Below are 24,873 nucleotides of genomic sequence, written 5' to 3'. Positions count from 1 at the left end.
AGCTAATGATTAACTAAATTTTTATTGACACATTGACAACTGAACTACATGTAAAAAACAATAATACAAGTGTGCTTCAATGCAATTAGATTTCTAATATTCATATATTTAAAACACTTTAAATAGGCAACATTAAAGGAAAAAAGAACAATCTTTTTTAGGAATGCTTTATTTTATGAGCATGTTGAGGTATATCAATTCACAGTGACATTGTTCAGTTCTAAAACGTGTACACAAGCACTCATTTTCAGTTGTGCGCTGTACTAAACCTCTTCTGAAGGACATTCAGGACTCTATATAGGCTGGTTTTTGACAAGGTATGGTTTTACAATAGCACCAATACAATTATGTAAACAGACATGGGGTAGTTAAAGCTTGAACAACAAAGTACCATCTTTGGACTGGCACAATTCACAGTACAGTCCCACTTATGCATGGAAAAAGTACAACAAATGTTGTTAAAAACACTGTGATTCTTACAGAAATGCCTCTTGGAAGGCAAAAATAATGAAATGAAAAGTATACACGACATGGAAGGATGGCAGATGGCCAAACTCATGAGATCTGAGTCGATCAGAGAGTGTGCTTGTCAAACAGGTACTCTCCCATTTTTCCGTGTGGGTCAGAAGAGACGAGACGACTCAGACTGCCAATGTGGTCCCCCAGAGTTTTAATAAAGTCATGACTGTCAGTAAAGAAGTTGCTCTCCAGGAAATCACACAGCTAGAATGATGGGGAAAATACACCATTATTCAAAAATAATATGCAATTATAATGGAATACACAAAACAAGTGAGAAAGAGAAGGGATTATCAACTCTTATTTTAATACAAAAAAAAAAAACTCACATGAGGGTCAGAGTTTTCTCCAGCCGCGAGATGGACCTCCAGCAGGGATTGGTTGAGAGATTTCTGATGATCCAGGGAAAAAGTAATTGCATCCAAACCTCCACTCCAATCATCCCGACTGGGCTTCTGATAAGTAACGGGAAGAAAGAGAAAAATGGACAGAAGTATTATAAACACATCTATTTTGTATTATAAATATTATACAGTAGTCAACATTAAAAGTGGATCAAAAAGTTCAAAGCTGTCCTAAGACAAGAACAGGTATGGTTAAAAATTACATGTATAACTTTGATGAAAGGTTTTGATCCACTTCAAATGTTGACTACTGTAGATATTGCTGATGCTCAAATAAGCCGCTTTTCCATCGAACAGTTCTAAGAACAGTAAGGAACAGTTTCAGATGTATTTCCACTATTGCACAACACAATTAAGAACTGGTTTCGGCCCCGACTCTTCTCAGCAGAGTTGGCTAACAGTCTTAAACTGTGCTGGTAGAATGTGTGTAATAGCAACTCAGAATTGTTCACTTGTCTGTTGCCTAGCTAAATATCCAATCATCCTTTATAAAGCGGTCGCTATTTACATCTCATATTATCTGTAAACTGTTGCACTAATTGGCAAATGACTGATGCTTTTGTATTTTATTCCAAAGAGCCACACAATGGAGCAATCAAACCATATCCATGCTGGCTGGCCCAGATCAACACGGTTAAGCAAAGAGAGCGGTTAGGCCCGATGGTGGAAAAGCAGCTATAGATACATCATAACATGTAGAATATTACAGATACATACAACTATGGTAGTGATCGGCCAATATATCAGCCGTCCAATATTTGCAGTTTTTACGAATATCTGAATCGGCCGTTACGCAGCTGCTGCGTTCGCCGATAGTTTTTTCCCGGCATTATTAATAGACCGGCGTCCAACCTGATCTTCCTGATCTTCAAGATAATGGTAACTTTCAAAGCATCTTTTAACTGTTTGACTGCTAAAATATTGCCGAACACTTTGAAAATGGAAACACGTTGCTCTATAACTGTTACTATATAGCTAAGCAAGTTTGTGGGTCCACATATAAAACGCCATTTGAGCAATTTTGACAGCCCTACTAATCATACGGTAGCTGTTAGAAACACCGGTCATAGGATTAAGGACCAATCCCAATTCTACCACTTACCCCTTCACTTTCCCCTAGCCCTACCCCTTCGCCTTCCCCTTGACCCTTGAAACAGAGTGGCAATGCGTAGGGGTGAAAATATTCCCCTAAGAAATGGGACACCACTACGCCTCCGGTAAACGTCATTATAAGTCGTCGCTAGCGCCTACGTCACAGGAGATGCGCCGATGTTTATCACAACTTCCAAGATGCCGTCGACAGCTGCAGTTATCTCAATCGCGTGGGTTACAGCTACTTTCTTGCATTTATCTTGTGAAGTTCGCAGGAAACAACGGAGACGACGAAAATATGTTGCGGGACTATCGTTAGCAAACTACAGTAATTTTAGCGATTTTTTTACAAACGTTTCTGTGAAGAAACGGACCGTAAATATGAACACAATATTGAATGTAACATAAAGCAAATCATTATTTGTCGTTACAATACTTATTAAAGCCACAAATACTTACATTTATGGGTCTCCTTTTTTGCTTGGGCAGCCATTTTGCGTCTGTATCCTGGGTTAGCAGTGACACTTCTCATACCCCTTCGTTTGAAGTGTGCTCCCAAAAAATCTTCGTTTGAAGGGCTATCTGGCCCTTTCCCCTAGCCCTCCCCCTTGGGACAGCCCTACCCCTTCACGTGGATGCGCAAAACGGAGGGGAAGGGGAAAGTGAAGGGGTAAGGGGTAGAATTGGGATTGGCCCTAAGTAACGCCAACGTTGTTCCGTGCTTTTTTCCGAGATTTATTCAGCACCCACCTGGCTGAGGTTTGGACGCGTGTGGTGTGCGTCTCCCTCGCCATCACAGTGATACTACAGACTAGACATGCTCATCTAGTGAAATTGCGTATGTATGACACCAATTCATATTTCCATTTTTGGAGTGCAATCAACACGCATAAACGCTTTTCAACGTGTTTATGAACCCCATTGACTTAACGTACATTACTGTATAAATATATGACCTACCCCAACCCCATCCCTAAACCCGTCACTGGGGTTAATAGCATTTATGAGTCTCCCCCTACCATCCTAGAAAAAAATATCGCTCCTCAGATGTAGATCTACATTTTGCTTCGTTTCGCTCAGACATTTAACAGGGTGTACATACACGTGGAATCACTCGGACGTTTAACGGCGTAGACATAAACACATGCATATGCAAACACGCGGATAGCTGAAAATATGTGTTCCTTGACTTGAAAGTGGCGTGCATGTTTACGCAAAAGTCATGATGTCATGTTGGCTCATTTTATTTTATGTAGAAAAATTGAAACCATGGCAGTACATAGTCCATTTCTTTTAAAATGAAGTACAGTGTGCACTGTGCATTTTATTATGCTGGTTGCTACTGTGTGCAATAGTGTAGGCCTAATTATTTCATTTATGCTTAAATATTTATTTTCAGCACTGAACTTTTTTTTGTTCTACCTCAGATTTTTAATATTTGTTAAAAATTGTTTATCTTTTTGTTCTTGTTCTACCTCACATGTTTTTACTATTTGTTAAATATAATTTTTAAGTTAAACAAATGTTACATTTTTATTAAATTGAGACCTGTAACATTTGTTAACATCATGTCATTTTTATGATGTAAATTGAGGGAACAAAATGTATCGGCTCCAAATATCAGCAGGCCGTATCGGTCATCAGCTAAGGCTGATTGGGAAAAAAATAAAAAATAGGTATCGGAACTAAAAAACCATCACACACACAATCAGATTATACACACAAATGTGTTTAAACGCATGAATATACTAAAGCTCATTTAAAATACTGGATTAATTTTAACTGTAGTACGCTGTACTGGCTAAAAATGCTTTGGTGGTTTATGTTTGAAGACACATTTTGTTCTCTCAGTTTGGCCTTCCGTCCACACCGAGATGCCGTTTTTATTAATCAAAAAGCTTTTTTCCAAAGTGGATAAATTTGAAAATGCTGTTTTTCACGTTAGAGTGTCAAAACAGAGGTATTTAAAGTCGATGACGTAAGGTTAGTCATGTGACGCATTTTGTACCAATAGATATTCATGCTATGTGCAATTCACTTTCACACTGTTGCTAAAATGTGTTTGCACAATCTTCATATTACAGTTTTGCAAAGATGACAAAATTCACTCAAATTTGCTGTCCTGCGGTGAAACATGAGAGCAGCAGTTGTGTTTTAGACCAAACCTATGGTGACTGAGTGCAACCTGGACACCAGTGAATGGGGAGATATTTTTACTAAATAGAGTGATCCTGTCAGAAGAATTGCGCGATAACTTTTCCATCTGTATCATCTCAGTAAGGTTTTACGCATGCGAAGTAAGGTGAATTTAGCGTTTAAGCATTTTCCAAGTGTTTCTCATCCACACTGAAACATCGGAAAACGTCTGAAAATGTAGAGCATTTTTAAACAAAAATGCATTTTTCTACTCTATCCAGGTTAATGTAGATGTAGCCTAAAACTCACTGACCGAGATAGTATGTAGAAGTATTCGTCCTCCTCTCGTGTTTTGATACTCTAGCAACTGCTCCGCATGATCCCTCTCCTTCTGTGAACGCTCCAGAAAAAACTTGGAGAAGTTGGGCAGAGCCACATCGTCCCTGTCAAAATACATTCCCTATGAAACAGAGAGAAACACTTTTAGTGTTACAGACATGCAGAGGTGAGTCATTAATAGAACATGAAAGCATCAGTGCTATAAAAGACTGTATATTGAATTAAAAGACTGTTTATTGAATTATAAACCATCTAATATTTAGAATTATTCCATATCCGTCAAGTGCACAATGCACATTTGGCATGAAGGAATTGCTGACAATGTAATATTTTGTGTTAGTGTATTTATGCGAGTTTAAGCAATATATATTTTTTAAAAGAATTATTACATGTAAAATAAATAAATAAATAGACAAATTTACAAGTTAAAAGGTACAAGGTGAAAATTATGCAAATGTAAATACATAAAAGTTATGTATGTGTGTGAACAGACCAGGGAGAGATATACATATGAGGCCGTCAATTTGAGGTTGATCAGTTTGTTGATGTTTGCCTCATTATTCGGGTGAAAATTCTGCTTGACTTGAGACATTTCTGAAAAGAAAAAACAACAAAAAAAGATTAACTAACGTTATATAACACAATTTAATAGTAAATCTGATTGACAAAAAGTGGAGCAGAGGTGGATTCAAGACAAACATTATATACACAGAAAACATACAAGTCAATGCATATAACACAACTATCTTTAGGCCCATCTCTCTTACCTTGTAAAGCGTGTGTTCACAGTTCAGTGCTGATACTAAGTGAATGTATGAAACTCTATTTGACAGGTTTTATAACTTTATCAGCTGTGACGCAAGACTGGGGGGAAGTGATAAGACATGAAACTCTCCTTGAAGGAGGTCTCTTGCTTCAAAACAGGGATCCAAATAAAAAACAATCTTGCTTATATATATATACATATATATATTTATTTATTTATTTGGGCTGTGCAAAGATTAATTGCGATTAATCGCATCTAAAATAAAAGTTTGTGTTTACATAATATATTTGTGTGTGCTGTGTATAATTATTTTGTATATATAAATACACACACATGCATGTATATATTTAAGAAAATGTATTTATATAACGTTATACAGTATTTACATGCAAATGCATTTCTATCTGGGTGTTAGCGGGTCTATAAAAAAGTTCAGAGAAAAATGTAAAAAAAAAAAAAAAAAAAAAAAAAGTTTTACTATAAGTGATTATATTTAGGGATCCGTGTCACCAAAAATTACACAAGACCTAACTTACAACAACGAACCTTGCAACAACGACCTACAACAACGACCTTACACGAACTTGACGCTGCAAATTTATGTTTTTATTGATTCCCTTGAGGCCATCCAGTAAGTTAGATAAAGCCCAAGACAACCACTGTTATTATCCCAAATTAACTAATAATTAAAGACTAAAGAAAATGAAAACTCAAAGGACAAACAACCAAACAAACACATCTGTTTTAACGCATTTCTGCATAACGTTAAATGTCCTCGAATTCTCTTCATACAGGACCTGTAAGTTATATCATCAGCTCACCTATTCAACGATACGATGCAACAATACGAGTCAGATTACTGCTGGAAACAGAAATACTTCAATTGACTGATTTATAAATCCCGTTTATATCCTCGTGTTGCTGTTTCCTTGACAGTGCGTCTCCTTATTGTTTTTCCCCACAGCGACATCTAAAGTTGAGGAGTCTTCTTCTTTTATGTTTTATGGCGGTTGGCAGACCAGCTTTTGGAGCATATTCCGCCATCTACTGGGATGGAGTGTACAAGGACGAAACATTAGATTTGTAGGCCTATTTGTAATACTACAGAACCAATAGACTATGAGTAAATAATAATAAATAATAATAATTGTAATTAGATAAAAAAAAAAAAACAGTTTTGCACAAAACTGAGACAAAACCACAGTCTATGGACAAAACTGTTTCATAGAGGGCGGCTATCAAACACACTTTACCTGGTCCTGGTGCCAGAGCTTGTAGATCTCGAAGCATTGTGCTCTGCTTTTTTGGGGTGAATTTGATGGATGATAAGTCTCTAGTCTACAATGTAGACTATTTTATATGGAATACAAAATAAGAAAAGAAAAATGTTTTTGAACAAAAATTATGACATAAAAAGTCGACATAGAACTCGCATTTTCAACTTTTTATCTCATACATTATACTTTTTAATCTCTATGATTTACTAAACTGTCATAATTTTGACTTATTATCTTATTATCTCATAATGATGACGTTCACACATCATTTTTGCTGGCGAGTGTTGTTGAGTAGTGTGACGGAAAAAAAGGTGCAATGACGTAGGCTGACGTGTTTATTACAATAACTTTTTTAACTTGAGTACCATATTTTTATAATGTATGGAATCTTGTTTCTGCCACAAAACAAAAAATAAAAAAAGGTAATTGCAACTTTTTATCTCACAATTCTGACTTTTCCCCCCCTGCACTTCAGAATCTCGCTTGAAGTAGCACTTTTCGCCTACTGTTTTTCGAATACTATGTATGCAGACATTCTACTTTGATGATTTGGCTACTGTTTTTCGCCTACTATATAGGGAAGTTCGATTTCGGACATAGCACAACATACCACGCTTTGTTTTTCCGGTTAAGTAAGTATAATTTGGGTATTTCAAGTGCACTTTTTCTTTTTGGAATTTTAAGTGTGAACACACTACTTAGAATATAGTAGTGCATAAGTACGCAAATTAGGACTCCTAACACCTAATCTGTTATTAAATATTTGTCTCAAAATTTGGTAAAAACTTTGCGTGAGGATTGAGATAGAATACATGTGGTAACAGGGTTGTTGGACATATCTAAAGATACATATACAGTAGGGCAGGCTACACAACAACAATGTACTAAAAATGGAAAAGTATTTCCTTTGCCTTTTTCACGAACAGACTAGCTACAACGTTGTCAAAACCATTCACATGGATCCACGAAAATGACTAAAAACACTGTATTCTGCTGCCAGGCCAGTAGTTGGCGATGTCACTCTGTAAATAAACACTGCACGCATATAAGCTGGCTGGCTATCGATACAGATGTCCAGGTTTGATTTCGATTAAATTAATTCAATGATTAAATTTTCACTGGCCCCACCTAAAATCAATAAAATAGTTTATTTATTTATTTTTACCTATGTATCTTTGTATAAATAAGGTTATGACACCCACAATTTTAGATACCAGAGAAATTGAACAATTCTCTTCCAAATGTTGGTACCTCAGCTAAAACTACTAACTAATATAAATTTCAAAGATTATTACTAGTACCCTAAACAGTCATTAATAAAAATACCAAAATAACCAAGAATTAAACAACAAGCAATAACACAAATAAATAAATGCAATAGAACAAAGATACAAATGAAATAATCATGGCATGTAGTTCTCAGGTACAGAAATTTAATAAAGTTATCAAATGTAAAATAGCATTTCAAATAAACTTCACTGTACAAATTAAAGAAAAGTTAATCCTTATTAAAGTAAAAAAAATAATAAGAAGAATTCAGTGAAGAGGAAGTGATTTCATTGTCTTTTATGGTTTGATTAACATTTAAGAACAGACAACAGCATGAATATTAGGCTGCTGTCACGTTAAAAGCGAATGCCAGGTTCCAATTGACCTATGGCTAAGCCACGCCCTCAAACGCGATGAGCTAATCACAGTACGCAGCTAACCCAATACACTCGGGCATTCTCTGCTTCTACGTCCATTGAATTGCATTGCAGTAGTCAGTTTTCATTTGTTTTTTCTTGTCATTTTAAGTTTAAAATGGTCAAACGATGTGCATGGGGTACATGCAACTCCGACACTAGGTTCCCGAGAGGCAGGGCGACGGTGTGTATTTTTTTACCCTTTCCCAAGCCACATCTCAACCGAGATAAGTGTCTGCTCTGGATTAAGTTATGCGATTAAGCGATGCGGTAGACCACAACACCAACTAAATGTGGATAAACTAAATAAGGATGTCTGCATCTGTTCTAAGTTAAGTCAACAACGTATTTTAACGTTATATATAAAATATTTAATGTAACGTTAGCTAACGTTAGAAAACATTAACGTGAGCTGCTTGCTGCGTTGTACATCATGTCACTTAGCTTCATTAACGGATCTGTAAATAACCGAGTTGATAATGTTTACAATGTCGTGCTCAATGTTGTGCATGTAAAAACGGGCATGGTAACGATATGAGGTTTAACACGTTTACACTGTGACCTGTACATTTTTGCTTTTCATCGACCTTCTCAACAATAAAATTATTAATATAACCCTCCAATGCATAGTTAAGGCGCTTTAGGTGACCTTGCGATGATATATAATCTGTCTGTCTCCAAAAATCATCAATTTCCTCCTGTGAAATGTCTCCTGTGACAGCTGCCATAGCGCCTGTCCACGACCACTAATTTTGACTCTTTGTCCGAGTGAGTGGAGGAGGCGTGGCTTAGCCATAGGCCAAAATAATGATACACATGCGTTCTTTCTCTACTGTTTACTTAAGTCATTACTGACTATGTTTTCTTGGATACTCTCAAAGGTGGCCATTTTGAGATCAAATTGCGTGAATTTCTCAGTTTAAAATCACCATCAAATCAAAATTGACCCTGTGTTAGCACACATTACTGGTCTAAGGGTGAACAATTAAAGGACAAGTTCTGTATTTTACACTTTAAAGTCCTGTTTTAAGATTGGTTAAGATTGAAATTTGGGCACATGCTGCTGGCCCGAGAATTTTCGGTTTCTGTGATAGCACCCCCCACCTCCACAATGGTTGCGGTGCACTGGAACAATCATTCCTAAAATGCATTAAACTTTAGTTTGACATGAAATTCACAGAGTGGTCTGGGGTGTTCACTGATATTATATATGCTCACACAAATATCGCTGCAAAATATGCTTTCCAACAGGTTTTATCATAGTTTTTTATCAAATCAACTCCATTGACTTGACTTGGGACAAAAACTACGATATAATCATGAGCATGGCGTCATGTTTTCACAAATTCGGGTTTTTGTAGTTCACACGGAGATGATTACTCTACTGTTTAAAAAACGTGCACTTTTAAACCAGTTTTCAAAAGTTCAGTTGTTATGCAAATGAACGGCAAAACGCAAAAAAAAAAAAAAAAAAAAGAAGCTTTTATTTCTTATGTGCCAAATATTAGCTGGTGGAAATACTTTTTAATTATTCTTTTTATAATAATAATTATTACAGTGATTGTATGTTTTAAACCTAGAAATTTGTCATGTTATTTTTATGGTGGATAATACCAACCCGATCTCACGACCAAGTCGTACGAATTCGACGAATGATTAAAAAGTGGCTAATTCGTAACAATTCATACGACCTCACTCGTACGAATTAATACGATTTTGCTAAATCGTACATATTTTACGAATTGGCCAATTCGTATTAATTCGTACGAATGACCTACCCCTGACCCCGCCCCTAAACCTAACCATCACGTGGGTTTAGACAAATCGTACGAATTAGTACGAGTGAGGTCGTACGAATTAGACACTTTTTAATCATGCGTCGAATTCGTACGAATTGGTCGTGAGATAGTGTTGATAATACTAATTCTTTTCCAAAGAACAAGGGATTTGGGCGCACCTTTATTGCTTTAAAATGAAATAGGACACCAATTTCTACTCTATCCATGGAAAGTGCCAGTTGACTAAACAAGTGTTGTGTTGATCATAGTGACATCAGTACAGGGGATGGATGGAAGGCAGGTGTTTGTTTTTAAAGGAAGAACCTGTTGTGCTGCTTTTGACAAATACAGGTCATGTCTGCAATGCTGCAATGCTTTCCTTTCCATTTAAAACATATAGCAGAATTTTATGTAAACACGTGATAATGATTAAACTTTTCTTGTTAGCCGCCTGTTGTTTGTTTGTTTGTTTGTCCCACTTTAGACATTCCACTAACTAAAAGTAACTTTTCAGTTCTACTAACTAACTCTACGCCTAACAGTCAATTAATACTTTGGAAGTTAGTTGACATGTAGTTGCAATAATGTCTAAAGTGGGACAACATAAAGTAAGAAAAAAAAAAACGGTAACACTTTACTTGAAGTCATGACAAGTGTCTTTGTCATGACAACTAGACTTTACTAAGACAACACAACCTGTCATAAACATGACATAGCATGTTAATTATCAAACTTAAGAAACCACCTAGCTTTATTGGATAACATTACATTAAACTGTCATGTGGTTGGTTTTGACATTGGCTGTCATGAGGCATTATAACTGTGTCATGAATATTTTTCTTGACCTCAACTACAGTGGTACACATTGAATTTGTCATTAAAAAGTTATAATGGCTTCATGACAGCCAATGTCAAAACCAACCACATGACAGTTTAATGTACAGTAATGTTAACCAATAAAGATAGGTGGTTTCTTAAGTTTGATAATTAACATGCTATGTCATGTTTATGACAGGTTGTGTTGTATTAGTAGTTGTCATGACAAAGACACTTGTCGTGACTTCAAGTAAAGTTGACAACAACTTGACATAAAATTAAGTTAAACTGTCAAAGCCAACCACATGCCAGTTTAACTTAATTTTATGTCAAGTTGTCATTAAAAAGACACTGACAGATTGTGATGTAATGGTTTATGTCAAGATGTCACAACAAAGACATCTTAAACAATGTCATATTTGCATTCATAATGTCATTATTGAGCGAAAGACACTTAATGACAGTTGTCATTAACATGCATAAACCCTACTTCATATTCAAGACATATGCCATGTCATGATTATGAAGGTGTCATGTCAGTCTTATGCACACCCCTTCAAGTAAAGTGTTACATTAGACAAAAAACTAAAGCAATTCTGCAACATGGCAAGTGAAAAACAGAGTGGGAAACAATTAAATTAGTGCTGACAGCGCTCCTCCTCTGTTGGCTTATAATTAAAAGTAAACTAAACCCTACACACTTCATTTCCTCAACATCTTATTAGACTACACACAGTTTACATTTAAGATAAGTTATATGTATATGTGTGATTCACATAATCAGGGAAAACATTACTCAGGTATACAATAGGTTAGATATAAATACTCCTTGTGTTCACTTTACACATGACGTGCACATTATCAGATATCAAGACACACCCAACTCAGATGTGTAACTAAAGCCTTGATGTTATTGTTATTATAATAAAGGCAAGAATACTTTAAGTACTTTATTAAGTATAACTTGTCTGAGTTGGATCGTTTGAGAGTATTGTTAACTTGCCAATCCACAGCGTGCACCATTCATCCAAAGGAGAAAACTAAAAATAGACAACAAAAAGATATCAAATTAAATTGTGTTCCTTTTTTGTATTTCCTTTTGTATTTCATTTAAAGTATATCCCAAAATAAAGTAAAATAAATGAAAGAGGAAGATCAAACTTGACAATGAAGCATAGGGGAGGGTGAGGGCCATTTAAAAAGAGAGAACAAGTGAGTTTTAAACAGTTGAGAAAGAATAAAAAGGAGGAGTTTTAAAATAAGGAAGAACTTTGGTTAAACATAGGACAAAGGTTGTTGAACATTGTTTTCCCGTCATGAGAAAAAGGAGAAGTGGCAATAAAACAGGTCATTATCAGTCAGCAGAGAGGGAACAGAGGCAGAGAGAAGCAACAGAAACCAAGAGTTTAGAGACTAAATACACAATAAAGCTGGCATGTGTGAACGCTGTAAAGCCAACAGGCTCGACTAGTTCTTTCGGAAACAATTTTTGAATGCAAGGCTTCATTAGGAAAAGCTATTTTGACTACATACCGGATTGATCATGGAAGGAGTTTTGACTTTAGTTTTGCTTTGTGCTGTTTTTGCATTGGTAAGTCACTCTTTGTTCTATATACATTCAACTTTTATTTGTGGATATACCTGACATTGCTGGTTTGGGGGTCAGATTGTAAAACTATAGCCAATATGACAAATACACCTGTGGCCGATACCAGAGACATAAAGCATATCCAAGTCAAATATTAGCTCTGTTTGTAGAGACTTGTAGACTTATATAAATACAAAGGGAAACTAAGAGTCAATACTGTACCTCTTATACTCACAATTGGGAAAAGGTCAATAACAGTTTAGGAACAGTAATGTTTTTTTTAAATAATACTTTTATTCAGCAAGCATTCATTCATTTGACCAAAATGACACACAGACCATAATGTTACAAAAGAATTTTATTTCAAAATAAATGAACTTTTGAACTTTCCTTTAATCAAAAAAAAAAATTTGCTTCCTCAATTAGTATGTAGTAAAACTTGATTTTCATACTGATGGTAATAAGAAATGCAATGAATCAGCATATTGGAATGATAAGCTGGTTTGCAATGATGAGTAATGATATTGACTTTTTTAAAATTGTAATAATATTAAAGTGTTGATCAGATAAATTCAGCCTTAATGGGCATAATATTCAGAAGAGCCAATTTAACAGTAGTGCAAATAATAATTTACTATCAAAAAACATCTTTATCCTTACATCTTTTTGTTTTAAATTGAGCACTATGGAATGAAACGATGACTTCATTATGACTTCATGAACAATGAATATGCCATCCATTCATCCATTTTCCAAGCGACCTGTCCTTTGTAGGGTTGCCTGTCGCAGCGTCTCAGTCTGGGACAAAATGACAAACATTTTTCACAATTTGACGTGTCATTTTCACTATTCAACTTCTCATTATCAGTTCAAGGTTCAGTATTAGTAGTGATGCTACTGGCCCACAGTGGTTTAAACAGTCCTTAAAAATCACACAAAATCTGTCACACACAACTCAATAATCAATAAAAATTGGAAATATTAGTTCCTTCGAATCAAATCTGAAATCGAATCAAGTCAAAAAGTTCTGTGAGTAAGGTAAGGTGAGGATGTGATGGTTGATCCTAGTTAAAAAAGTATAATTGAAGCACCCCATTGTGATATTTTAAAGTTACTAATTTTGCCTCTTATAAGTTTACATGCAAGGTAAAACAAAACAAAAAATCTCATAATATACATTGCACCTCACCTATTTTCTCAAAGAGTTTAAAATGATTCATTTGTTGTTTAAATTTCCCCTTTAAGGATTAGTTCACTTCAGAATATACATTTCGTGATAGTTGACTCTCCCCCATGTCATCTGATGTTCATGTCTTTCTTTCTTCAGTTAATAAAATAAAAAAAGCTTTTTGATGATTTTTCTCCATATAATGGATTTTAACGGCAACCAACTGTTTGGTGGTCGAAATTGCAGTTTCAATGCAGCTTCAAAGGGCTCTACACAATCCCAGTCGGGGAATAGGGGTCTTATCTAGCGAAACGACCGGCCATTTTCTAAAAACAAACAAACATTTATAAACTTTTTAAACGCAACTGCTCATCTTGCAGTAGTTGTGATGCGTCACAATTTGCATGATCCAAGCCAATGAAGACCATAAACTGGCATTATGCAAATTTGTTACTTTTTGTTACATAGATCCATGAAAGGTTTTAGTGAGCATGGGTTTGTGTGTGATTTCTTATTTCCTAGGCAAGGGAAGCAGCTGAAATATAAAGACACATTTCTAAGTATTTGTTAAATATTATTCTTTGCATTTAGAATGGGTCCAGATTTCAGCATAATAGTATGGCCAATTTTACATAAATGTTGTGTATTTTCAAGTTACAAAATACTGTATTTATTTTTATTGCGAAGTACATTTTTCATGTTTTTGTGCACATCTAAATGGCATGTGTTCAAAGTTCTGTGGATTCATATTTTTAGATTTATGGGTCTAATGTTTCACTCCTGAAATACCATCCCAGTACAAAGTCCAAAATATAAATGAAAGCCGGGAATTCTGTATCTGTTATCATTTAGCTGTAATAAGGTTTTACTTTAACGGTTATGAATTTAATGTCAAGTGACCTTTTATGAAGGCATTAAAAGAAATTGTAATCATTTTATGACTAAATATACTGGATGTGCTGTAACTTTCCATCAAATCATATTCTAAACACAAAGACAAAAAAAAAAAAAACATCTTATGATGCAATATAATGTTTGATTTAGTTGGATCTTTTGAAACAGGTTCTCAGACAGTGAAGACCCAGCATTATGGGACTCTTTCAATAATTATAAAAAGCATCTCATCATTTACTTCATGTTGCTGGATGAGAAAATTAACTGATTTTGTAAAGCGTGACGGCTTTGAAGCTGAAATACAAGACTATTCATTTGTTACATAATGTTCTAAATAACTCATACCTCCACTTTTTAATGATCATAATTTTTTCGAAAATGTTCAATGAATGAGAAGAAGCGACTAAACTGTTTAGTACTTTGTGTTTTAAACAAGCTGCCAGATCATCATGCGCTATTTGTTGTGTTAATATCTTACCTATCAATCCATGTGTCGTTTTCAAAATGACTTCCATGTTACGGTAGCTTGTCAAAGAGAATCATTCAGTACTATATATAGATTGTTTCAGTGACACGTCCAGATGGGGGTTGACATTTACTTTTTACACAGGACAGTTTTGAAATGTAAAATGGAAAAAGAGATGTTTAGCATGTAGTTGATGATAGTTTGTAAATTTATGCAAATATATTTTACTGCAGTTTATTTGCTGTGCGCATTTGTGTAGCTCAGTTTCATGAAACATCAGACGTCATTCACACAAAGGCTTTTGTGTTTGATTTTACATGTATATTTTGCAATATTGCAATTTCAATTTGCATCTGCTTCAAGTAAACACATTCTGAACATTTTATTGTGGTTGTAAAAAAATATCATAATACAGTTTTTTTTTTCGATTGCTAAACGGCAGTGAGCACGACTGGAGCTAAATGTGCAAAACTCTAACTACAGTCTGCATTACCAACAGTCACCTGAGCACAACTCTTAACACACGACTCAAAACAGGCTCAGTGTGCACAACACTATGCACAACCCTCACTGAGATAACACACACTGTCACTCAGAACACACTGAGAGGAAAAACAGTAGCATCAAACACCAATACAGAAAATACTAACTTTTCATTTTTACAGTTTCAACAATTTCACACTTCATACAAAGTAATATTTTCTTCAAAAAAAAAAACAGTGACATTCTTTCATTTGATATTTTTAGAACATAACAATTGAAAATTAGCAGTTTGATTCAATAGTCTGTAGTAATTTACAGAATTACAGTAATACAGTTTTTTTCGATTGCTAAACGACAGTGAGCACAACTGGAGCTAAATGTGCAAAACTCTAACTACAGTCTGCACTACCAACAGTCACGCGCTAAACAGTTCACAACATCTGCAAAACTCACTCCAAGCAACACAACTCTTAACACATGGCTCAAAACAGGCTCAGTGCAGCAAAACACTACGCACTGAGATAACACACACTGTCACTCAGAACACACTGAGAGTAAAAACACTAGCATCAAACACCAATACAGAAAATACTAACTTTTCATCTTTACAGTTTGAACAGTTTCAGTGACTTCATACAAAGTAATATTTTCTTCAAAGAAAAGTCTGACATTCTTTCACATGATTTATTTACATTTTTAGAACATAACAATTCTTTAAGGCAAATGAAAATTAGCAGTTTGCTTCAATAGTCTGTAGTCTGCTTCAATAGGGTACTGTAGTTTACGGAATTACAGTAATGAGGGGAAAAAAAGTAGAAACTAAAAGTACATACTGTAATTCTAACATAAAATTGAGGGGCTAATCCTGCCTCTCTCTAGCATCAGGCCACAGGTTTTCGTCAACATCACATCTAATGTTCTCTCTTGCCATGCACCTGGGGAAGAACCTTCTGGAGTGCCTTATCCACCCCTGGCAGTCCTCTGGACTTGTGTCCTCGCATCCGGCACGCATGGCTTCCAAAAGAGACATTTGGTCATATGGGTGGTGATCAAATACTTTCCACCTCCAGGCAGAGAAAAACTCTTCTATTGGGTTGAGGAAGGGTGAATATGCAGGCAGATACAAAACCATGAATCTGTGATGTGCTGCAAACCAATCTGTGACAGCTGCAGAGTGGTGAAAAGCAACGTTATCGCAAACTATTACAAAAACTTGGGGGTTTCTTACCGGCTCCCCTTGTTCTGCTGGTACTAGCTGAGTATAGAGCTGTTCTAGGAAAGCTATAAGCCTTTCTGTGTTGTATGAGCCAATGAGTGGTGTGTTGAGAAGCAAACCCTCATTGGCCATTGCAGCACACATGGTGATATTTCCCCCCGTTTGGCCTGGAACCTCCACAGTGGCCCTTTGACCTATAACATTCCTTCCTCTGCGCTGTGTTTTGGCAAGGTTAAATCCAGCTTCATCAATAAATACAAATGAATGTGGTGTTTCCAGTGCTTCCATTTCCATTACTCTCTGAAAGACAGTAAGTGCACAGTTTACGTAACTGTAGTAATGCCAGTGTTTGTTGTTTTTTTTACTGTAAATATTTTTTACTGTAATAGCAGTAAAATGCTATTATGCTGTATGTAACCTTAGTCTTACCTGGACATATTGGTATCTTTGCTCTTTTACCCGTTCACTGTTTCTCTCGAACGGTACAGTGTATAACTGTTTCATTGTAACTTGGTGTTTTTGTAGGACTCGACCAATAGTTGTTGTGCTGACAGAATTAACATTTTCAAATATATCATTATCAGCCAGCACTCTATCTCGAACCTCTGCAGTTTTATTGCATTGTTGACAACAACCATGTCAACAATAGCATTTTCCTGCGCATCTGAAAATATTTTTGCTCTTCCTCCTGTTGGAGGCAGCCTTTGGGTCCTGTTGTAAAAATATATTTTACAGTCAAACTTACTGTAATATATATCTGTATAAATATTCTATATTTGCAATACAAAATAATTTCCTGTAATGTTTTTATTTACTGTAAGGATGTAACCCTCACCTGTTGGTACGATAGAAAATTCGCATTACAGATGCCACAGTGGATCTTTGCAGATTGGGTTGCACCCTCAACCCTGCCTCTCTCAATGAGAGACCATGGTTCACAACATGGTCTATAAGTGTAGCCCTTATTTCATCTGAAATAACAGTTCTTTGTCTTCTTTGTCTCCCTCCACGAACCCGCCCTCTCCCTGCCACCCTTCTCCCTCCACGAACCCGTCTTCCTTGTTCCATTTCCAAAATTAGTCCTTCTAACCTCTACCTATATATTTATATATATTTGTGTGTGATCACTAACAGGTCTAAAACAAGACACCTGCTTAGCCTTTCAGCTGAAATTACAATCAGCAGTGTGTGAAAGGCACAAGGCTGAAATCCATTCTGTTTTGAATGTGTGGTTCACAGTTTTGACAGCAGTTTGTTAGCATTTGAACAAAGTGTTGTAATTCCACAGTGTTGTGCAGGTTGTGGTTAAAGTCATGGGATAAGTGTGTAGAGTTTTGAAAACTGTGTTCAAGCAATGAAAAATGATCTAGAGTTTGGTCCACATGAACTGCTGCTGTGCAGACTGTAGTTAAAGTTTTGCACATGTAGCTCCAGTTGTGCTCCACTGTGGTTTAGCAATCGAAAAAAACTGTAAGAAAAAAAGGTAGAAACTAAAAGTACATACTGTAATACTGTAACCCTGCCTCTCTCAAGCATTAGACCACAAGTTTTCAGCCTTTCAGCTGAAATTGTTTGAACGTCAGCAGTGTGTGAAAGGCACAAGGCTGAAATTTATTCTGTTTTGAATGAGTGGTTCACAGTTTTGACAGCAGTGTGTTAGGATTTGAACAAAGTGCTGTAAATCCACAGTGTTGTGCAGGTTGTGGTTAAAGTCGTGGGATAAGTGTTTTGAAAACTGTGTTCAAGCAATGAAAAACGATCTAGAGTTTGGTCCACATGAACTGCTGCTGTGCAGACTGTAGTTAGAGTTTTGCACATGTAGCTCCAGTTGTGCTCCACTGTGGTTTAGCAATAGACAAAAACTGTAAATGACATAAAGGAATTGTAAAGAGTTGATTTGAGTAGTTCTAATGATATTTTGCTAACACTTTACAAATAAACTTTCATTTGTTAACATTAGTACCCCCCGTTTCACAGACAATTAAGACTAAGCCTTTCTAAAATGCACGTTTAAACTATCTTAAAGGTACAATATCCAAGATTTTTCGCCACCAGGGGTCGCTAACCTCTTAAAATAACAAAGGCATATTTTGATGACGTATATTCTGCATTAAACGTGCTCTAAGCGATGTCGGGAGACGTGACTTCTTGTTGACGTTTAAAGTATTTTCAAACAAAACGGAGGCTAGATAGACCTTCCCTCCTCCTCCTCATCTGCACTGAGCCCCCAAACCCCACTCACAGGGCCTTCTTGTCAGTTATTGGCAGGAACGGTTTGTTATGATTCGTGAAGCGGGTTGCCGCAGTTTGTTTTTGTTGCCATTTGTGGAGCCTGGGTTGTCTGCATATACTGCGTTTTTTTTAACAGTGTGTTTAGGGGACAGGCAGCTAGCGGATGGTGAGGAGATGTTTGCTGTAAAAAAAAAAAATGTTTGGGCCTAAAAAACGTGTGACATCGCTTAGAGCACCTTTAAGCGGAATTATGGATCTTGTAGTCAAGCTGATGGATATTTTATGGATGAGTGAATACATTGATGTTTTTAACATGACTGTGGTGTCCCAGATAGCAGACTGACATTGAATCAACGTGGAAATATGACATCGAAAAAACGTTGATCTGACATTGTTTTGCTCATCGAATTAACGTTGAACCAACGTCAGATGCGTCATTCTTTCAAAACTAACGGAAAATCAACTTGAAATCAACGCGTTGTTTCAACGTTATGAAAGCAAACCAATTTTCGATTTCATTTAGCTTTGAAGAATGCCGCGTCTGACGTTGGTTCAACGTTAATTCGATGAGCAAATCAACGTTGTTTCAATGTCATGAGAGACGTCGTTTCCACGTTGATTCAATGTCAGTTTGCTATCTGGGGTGAAGCAGGTCGTGATTGCTAGACGTATACGAGCACAACACGCAACGCAAGTCCCGCAGATATAAAGGAATAAGGACATTTTATTCTACCGAACTAGACGCAGGTGCTGAATTACTCATACGTTTATAAAAGCTATTTAAATGTCCTAAGAACCGAGGCCAAATCCTGGCTTAATCTTAACCCTGTCTGTGAACCAGGCCTACACTAAATAACCCTAATGAATACTTCGGTTCCACTTTATTTCGATAGTTACTTTAGTCACTTTAACATTCATAATACATTTTAAAAAACAATATTATTTAATGGATCTGAGCTGACACGAATTTAAAATGAACAGTTGTATTTTTATTAACTTTGTTAACAAACATTAATACTGTAACAAATTTATTGATTTTTTAATCATTGACTAATGCTAACTTATACCTTATTGAAAAGTGATATTTTACAGATAATGATAATTTTACCGATATTTCTTAATCATGAAACTATGATTAGATATATATTTTATGATTAAGTGCATTATCAGATGTTAGCCAAGTGCTCATGGAAAGTTATGTCTTCAGCTGTTTTCAGGGATTTGGGAACATATTCACCCTCGTAGTGAATATAAGAGTTAGGAAGAGTGATTTTGTTTGCTGTTCACTCACTGACCACATCAGAAATTTCTAAATGAATAGGGTGTAGATTCAGCTACAGTACAATCTGCAAGACATAGTGACTTAAAATCCCTTTTCAGGAAAGTCAATTCACTAGGCGGCCATATTTCAGGAGTGCAAGACCGACTCTGATCTACTGAGAAAATAACTAAATCTCAAAACTGCTTGCCAAACTCAAATTTCAATAACTTTAAAATAAAATCTGAAATGAATCTTAAGCTCAAACTACATTAAAAAGTGGGTAACACTTTATTTTGATAGTCCACTTTAGACATTATTATTATTTTATTATTATTTATTTATTTTATTTTTTATTTATTTGTTTATTTCGAGCAATATACAGTTACACATGACAAGGCAATGCGCAGCATTTTGGTTAATCTGTACAAGCCTTTAAATTCATAATATTTACATCGACTTTAACCAAACCTAAATCTATTGCTCGAAACGGAGTGGATAGAAGTCAAACTTATTTGAACCCACCCCGGTTACCAAAAACAGGAAAAACAAAACAATAATAATTACTTCCTTACACAATATCGTAATACTCGATAGCAATTCTGAATATAAGTACATAAATGAAAACATGAGAAGGGAAGGAAGGGAAACCCTTTCTCCCTCATCAAAGGCAAAACAATACCAAAACAAAACAAAACATATCCTAAATACGCACCATGATCATGAACTCAGGTAACAATTATAATAATACCAACAATGGTAATCAATTACCTACGAGGTAAAATAAAACAGAGTATAAACACATGGATATACATTCTACTAACTATAAGTAACTTTTCAACTACATGTCTTATTAGAGTATTACTAGACTGTCTGCTTAATATCTGATAACACTTTATTTTGTTGGTCCCCTAACAGACATTCAACGGACTATAACTTGGCAACTACAAGTAAACTTATTGGTAACACTTTAGAATATGGTTCCTTCGTTAATGAATAACTACACAAGAACTAATGAGTAACACAATATTAACAATCTAGTAACTATTATTAACTAACAAGAAACTCTGATTAACGAACTAGTAAGTAATAGCGCACAGACGAAAGTGGTAGTTCACTATTAAGTAATCAATAACTACTATTTTTTTAATACTTCCCAGAGAACTACTGAAAAAGTTTATTAACAATCTAGTAACTACTATTAACTAAAATAAATTCTTATTAACGAATTAGTAAGTAATAGCTCACAGATGAAAGTGTTACTAGATACTTATGTGGGAATTACTAATTATTTGGATTCGTATTATAAAGTGAAGATCATTGGAACTAACTAGTAATTACTCAAGTGTTACTAAAGACATTTTCTAAAAGTATACTTAAGTTCACCAAAAAATATCAAACGGTTGCACAAATCATGACTAGATCATGTAGTAACACTTGAGTAAATACTAGTTAGTTCCAATGATCTTCACTTTATAATACAGATCCAAATAATTAGTAAGTAATAGCTCACAGATGAAAGTGTTACTAGATACTTCTGTTGGAATTACTAATTATTTGGATAATGACTTTATGGGCCGTTGGATAATGACTTTTCTTTAATGACTTTATGGGCCGTCAAGAGCCAGTCCCTTAGGCAGTCTAGGACTGATCCAGCTCTCAGATTCAATCAAAAATATCTTTATTTGTGTTCCGAAGATGAACGAAGGTCTTACGGGGTTGGAACAGCTTGGGGGTGAGTAATTAATGACTTAATTTTCATTTTTGGGTGAACTAACCCTTAGACAAAGAAAAGAAAACTTTTGTCTAATGCCAGGCGTCGGAATAAGACGAGAGTCAACATCGGGAAGGCAACATCGGGAACAAATGGAGAGATCTCCGTTCTGCTCTAGGGCTCAAACGGATCCTGTACAAAGTAATAACTTATATTGTTCATGAAAGTGTTTCCATAATGATACAACTATAAGAGGATACAGTAAACACATAAAACAGTTCAACATGCAGATTTATAACTTTATTACCTCTGAAGACATTATGACTGTAACAAAAGATTTGTGCAGCTAATGCTCCTTTGTGTAATGAACAGCTCGTGCAAGCGGTCGTGTGTGTGTTGTCCATGTGCATGCACACCTCTAGTTGCAGTTTCGCTTGTCGCCAGAGGGGGCGTAGTTCTTCAAAAACTCTGAGACTTGCGTTTTGCACCTTTAAGTTTTTAAGTTTAGGGATATTTTTTTAACAGTATTATGTAATGAATTTACTACAAAAAACAAACAAAAAAAACAATTCTTTTCACTATTCATATTTTTTTTTTTTGTTGTTGTTGTCCTGTATTACATAATGTAATTGGAGATCAGTACCAATTTTCTTTCTGCTGATGTTTATTTATTTATTTTTAATTGGAATGAAGGATTGTGGTAGAGAACGTGAATGATGAGCCCGATCTCATGAAAGTTCGTATCTATAACACGAATGTCATTTCTCATGCCATTTATACGCCAAAAACAGTTTTTGCGTGTATATGCTACGTGTTTTTTGCCTGCATTTGATACGCACTTTATGGCGGAAACTCCCCACCCCCTCCCCCTAAACCTAACCAAGGGGTTTTCCAACGCATTCTCATCCTTTTGCGTCATATAGAACGCTATATGACAAAACGGCGCTATACTACGCACATGGCACCCGTTATCGTTAATATAACACGCGCTGCGATGGGTAGGTTTAGGTGTGGGGTAGGGTAGGGTAGTCTCATATTACACTAAAGGATTTATGATGCCTTGGGTTCGCGTGTTATATTAACGATAAAAGGTGCCATGTGCGTAGTATATATACGCGGTTTTATATACGCGGTTTTGTCATATAGCGTTCTATGTGACGCTAAAGGATGAAAACGGGCTGGGTATTCAGTGTGTAGCATATGCACGCAAAAAACATTTTTGGCATATAAATGCCATGAGAAATTACATTTGTGGTATAGATACGCACTTTCATGAGACTGTGTTGGAATGATACACATGGTGTATCCTTCAAATATTGCTGAATGAAAGACGCCAAAACGAAGGCTGCCTTCCATTGGTCCTTCAAATTGAGACTGCCTTCGACGGCTCTTGATCATAGCGCTTGATGATTAAAAATTTGGTCAACCACTTGAAACAATGCAATTTTTAGAAAATAGAAGTTAAAGCCACCTAAAATAAAGTGTGACAGAAACATTTCTGATGCAGCAATGCACACTAGACCGTCTCATTCTCAGTTTATGTGTGCCCATATTTTACATCAGTGCTTCACAAGCTTTCCTGCGTAGGGAACCTCACATATTGTATGTCTCCTGATTCATCTCGTCAGTTAAAAAGTAGAGACTCCAAGAATTGAATTTGGTGTGACTGACGAGGAAAAATGAAAAATGTGCAGAGCAGTGGCTCCATAGGACCAGGATTGAAAACCACTGAATTTACCACTCTCATTTTTATATAACAATGTTAGTAGGCTGGAATATTTAGAACTTGTTAACAATTGTTTTGGAATTTTGTTTCTTTATATCTGATTATTAATGCATGTCATTTCTTCCCCTTAGGGACAAATGAAACCCGCTAATGTTGGCAATGTTCAAACTTCTCAAACAGAGACTGAATTAACATTCCAATGGGATATAGTCGAGGGCAACAGAAATTACAGTTATAAACTGATGAGAGGCAGTGACCCTATCGTTCTGATCAATGCAACAGAAACGGGTGAAGTAGTAACTTATAAAGTCCCATCTCTGTCTCCTGGAACTCATTACTCCTTTACACTTTACACTGTGTTTAACGGGAGTCAGAGCGATGGATATAATTTCTCGGGTGTAACTGGTGAGTCATTAAAGTTTTTTGTATATATATATATCTGTAGATCAACTTAGGAATTGTTTACTTATATAAAAATCCTACCTTAAAATTAAAATAGACTACAAATAGACTGTAAACTAAATACTACCATTCTAGCTTTTAAGCTAAAATTTTATTTGAGTTAATTGTTAATAAATGATCCTTCTCAAAAGTTATTGCGTTCTCCACAATTTCAGCTACGTGTTATCTATTTGCAAACTGCAATTGAAACTAACTGAAACTTGCAATTAACTCTTGGAGTTACTTAATTAAAAACACTACAGAGAATGCAAGTATGTTATTTTAAATGAAGTTATGCATGCAAATAACAAATAAAGGAATAAAAGCACTGCTTATATGGGAGATCTTCAATTATTGACAATATTGCATTTGCAATGTACAGTGGTTCAGATTTGGGAACCAGTAGCATGTTGTACACACATGTTGCTAATAAATTCTATCACAGGCTAACTTCACACAGGCTCTCACAGTAATTCAGAACAAATTAAATGTGATATGAAAGATGTGCTTGTTTAGTCTTTTTTTAATATTGCAAAAACATTAAGCCATTTGTAGATGTGATTTCTAACTGCTACAGGCCAGTTTCTGTCTCTTTCTTTTTCAGTTCCATCTAATGTTGGGAGTGTTTCGGTCTTCGATCGGAAAGAGACTTATATAATATTACAATGGGAAAAAGTCAACAACAGCCTCAATTACACTTATGAGCTTCAATACTGGATTAAAGGCGAGCCTCCAACACTTATATCACCAACTGATTCTTTAGAGGAACATAATGTCACGTCTCTGTCTCCAGGGACTGAATACTTTTTCACACTCTATACTGTGTTTGAAGGTGTGTGGAGCAGTGGATACAACTTCTCCAATGTAACCGGTGA

General features: G+C 35.7%; 2 protein-coding genes across 3 annotated transcripts in view; one reads left to right on the top strand and one right to left on the bottom strand.

Moving 5' to 3' along the window:
• Positions 1–323: 323 nt before the first annotated feature.
• On the bottom strand, positions 324–6,235 carry LOC120475841 (ferritin, lower subunit). The gene is made up of 5 exons (XM_039666606.2): positions 6,078–6,235; positions 4,984–5,084; positions 4,465–4,611; positions 849–974; positions 324–723 (listed from the first exon to the last, which is right to left on the bottom strand). The coding sequence occupies exons 2-5, from the start codon at positions 5,080–5,082 to the stop codon at positions 574–576; spliced, it is 522 nt and encodes a 173-aa protein (XP_039522540.1). The 5' UTR covers positions 5,083–5,084; positions 6,078–6,235; the 3' UTR covers positions 324–573.
• Positions 6,236–12,102: 5,867 nt separating this feature from the next.
• LOC120475838 (receptor-type tyrosine-protein phosphatase H) overlaps positions 12,103–24,873 on the top strand; it is a 40,732-nt gene continuing 27,961 nt past the window's right edge. For both annotated transcript variants that reach the window (XM_039666600.2, XM_039666599.2), the window contains exons 1-3: positions 12,103–12,403; positions 23,689–23,962; positions 24,603–24,869. In XM_039666600.2, the coding sequence (XP_039522534.2) occupies positions 12,356–12,403; positions 23,689–23,962; positions 24,603–24,869 (589 nt within the window). In that variant the 5' untranslated portion in view covers positions 12,103–12,355. The remainder of the gene's footprint in view (positions 12,404–23,688; positions 23,963–24,602; positions 24,870–24,873) is intronic.

The sequence above is a fragment of the Pimephales promelas genome, chromosome 22, assembly GCF_988280905.1.
Source record: "Pimephales promelas chromosome 22, fPimPro1.hap1.1, whole genome shotgun sequence".
Taxonomy (NCBI): Eukaryota; Metazoa; Chordata; class Actinopteri; order Cypriniformes; family Leuciscidae; genus Pimephales; species Pimephales promelas.
The sequence above is the reverse complement of the archived record's forward strand: the minus strand, read 5'-3'. Positions and strand labels throughout refer to the sequence as shown.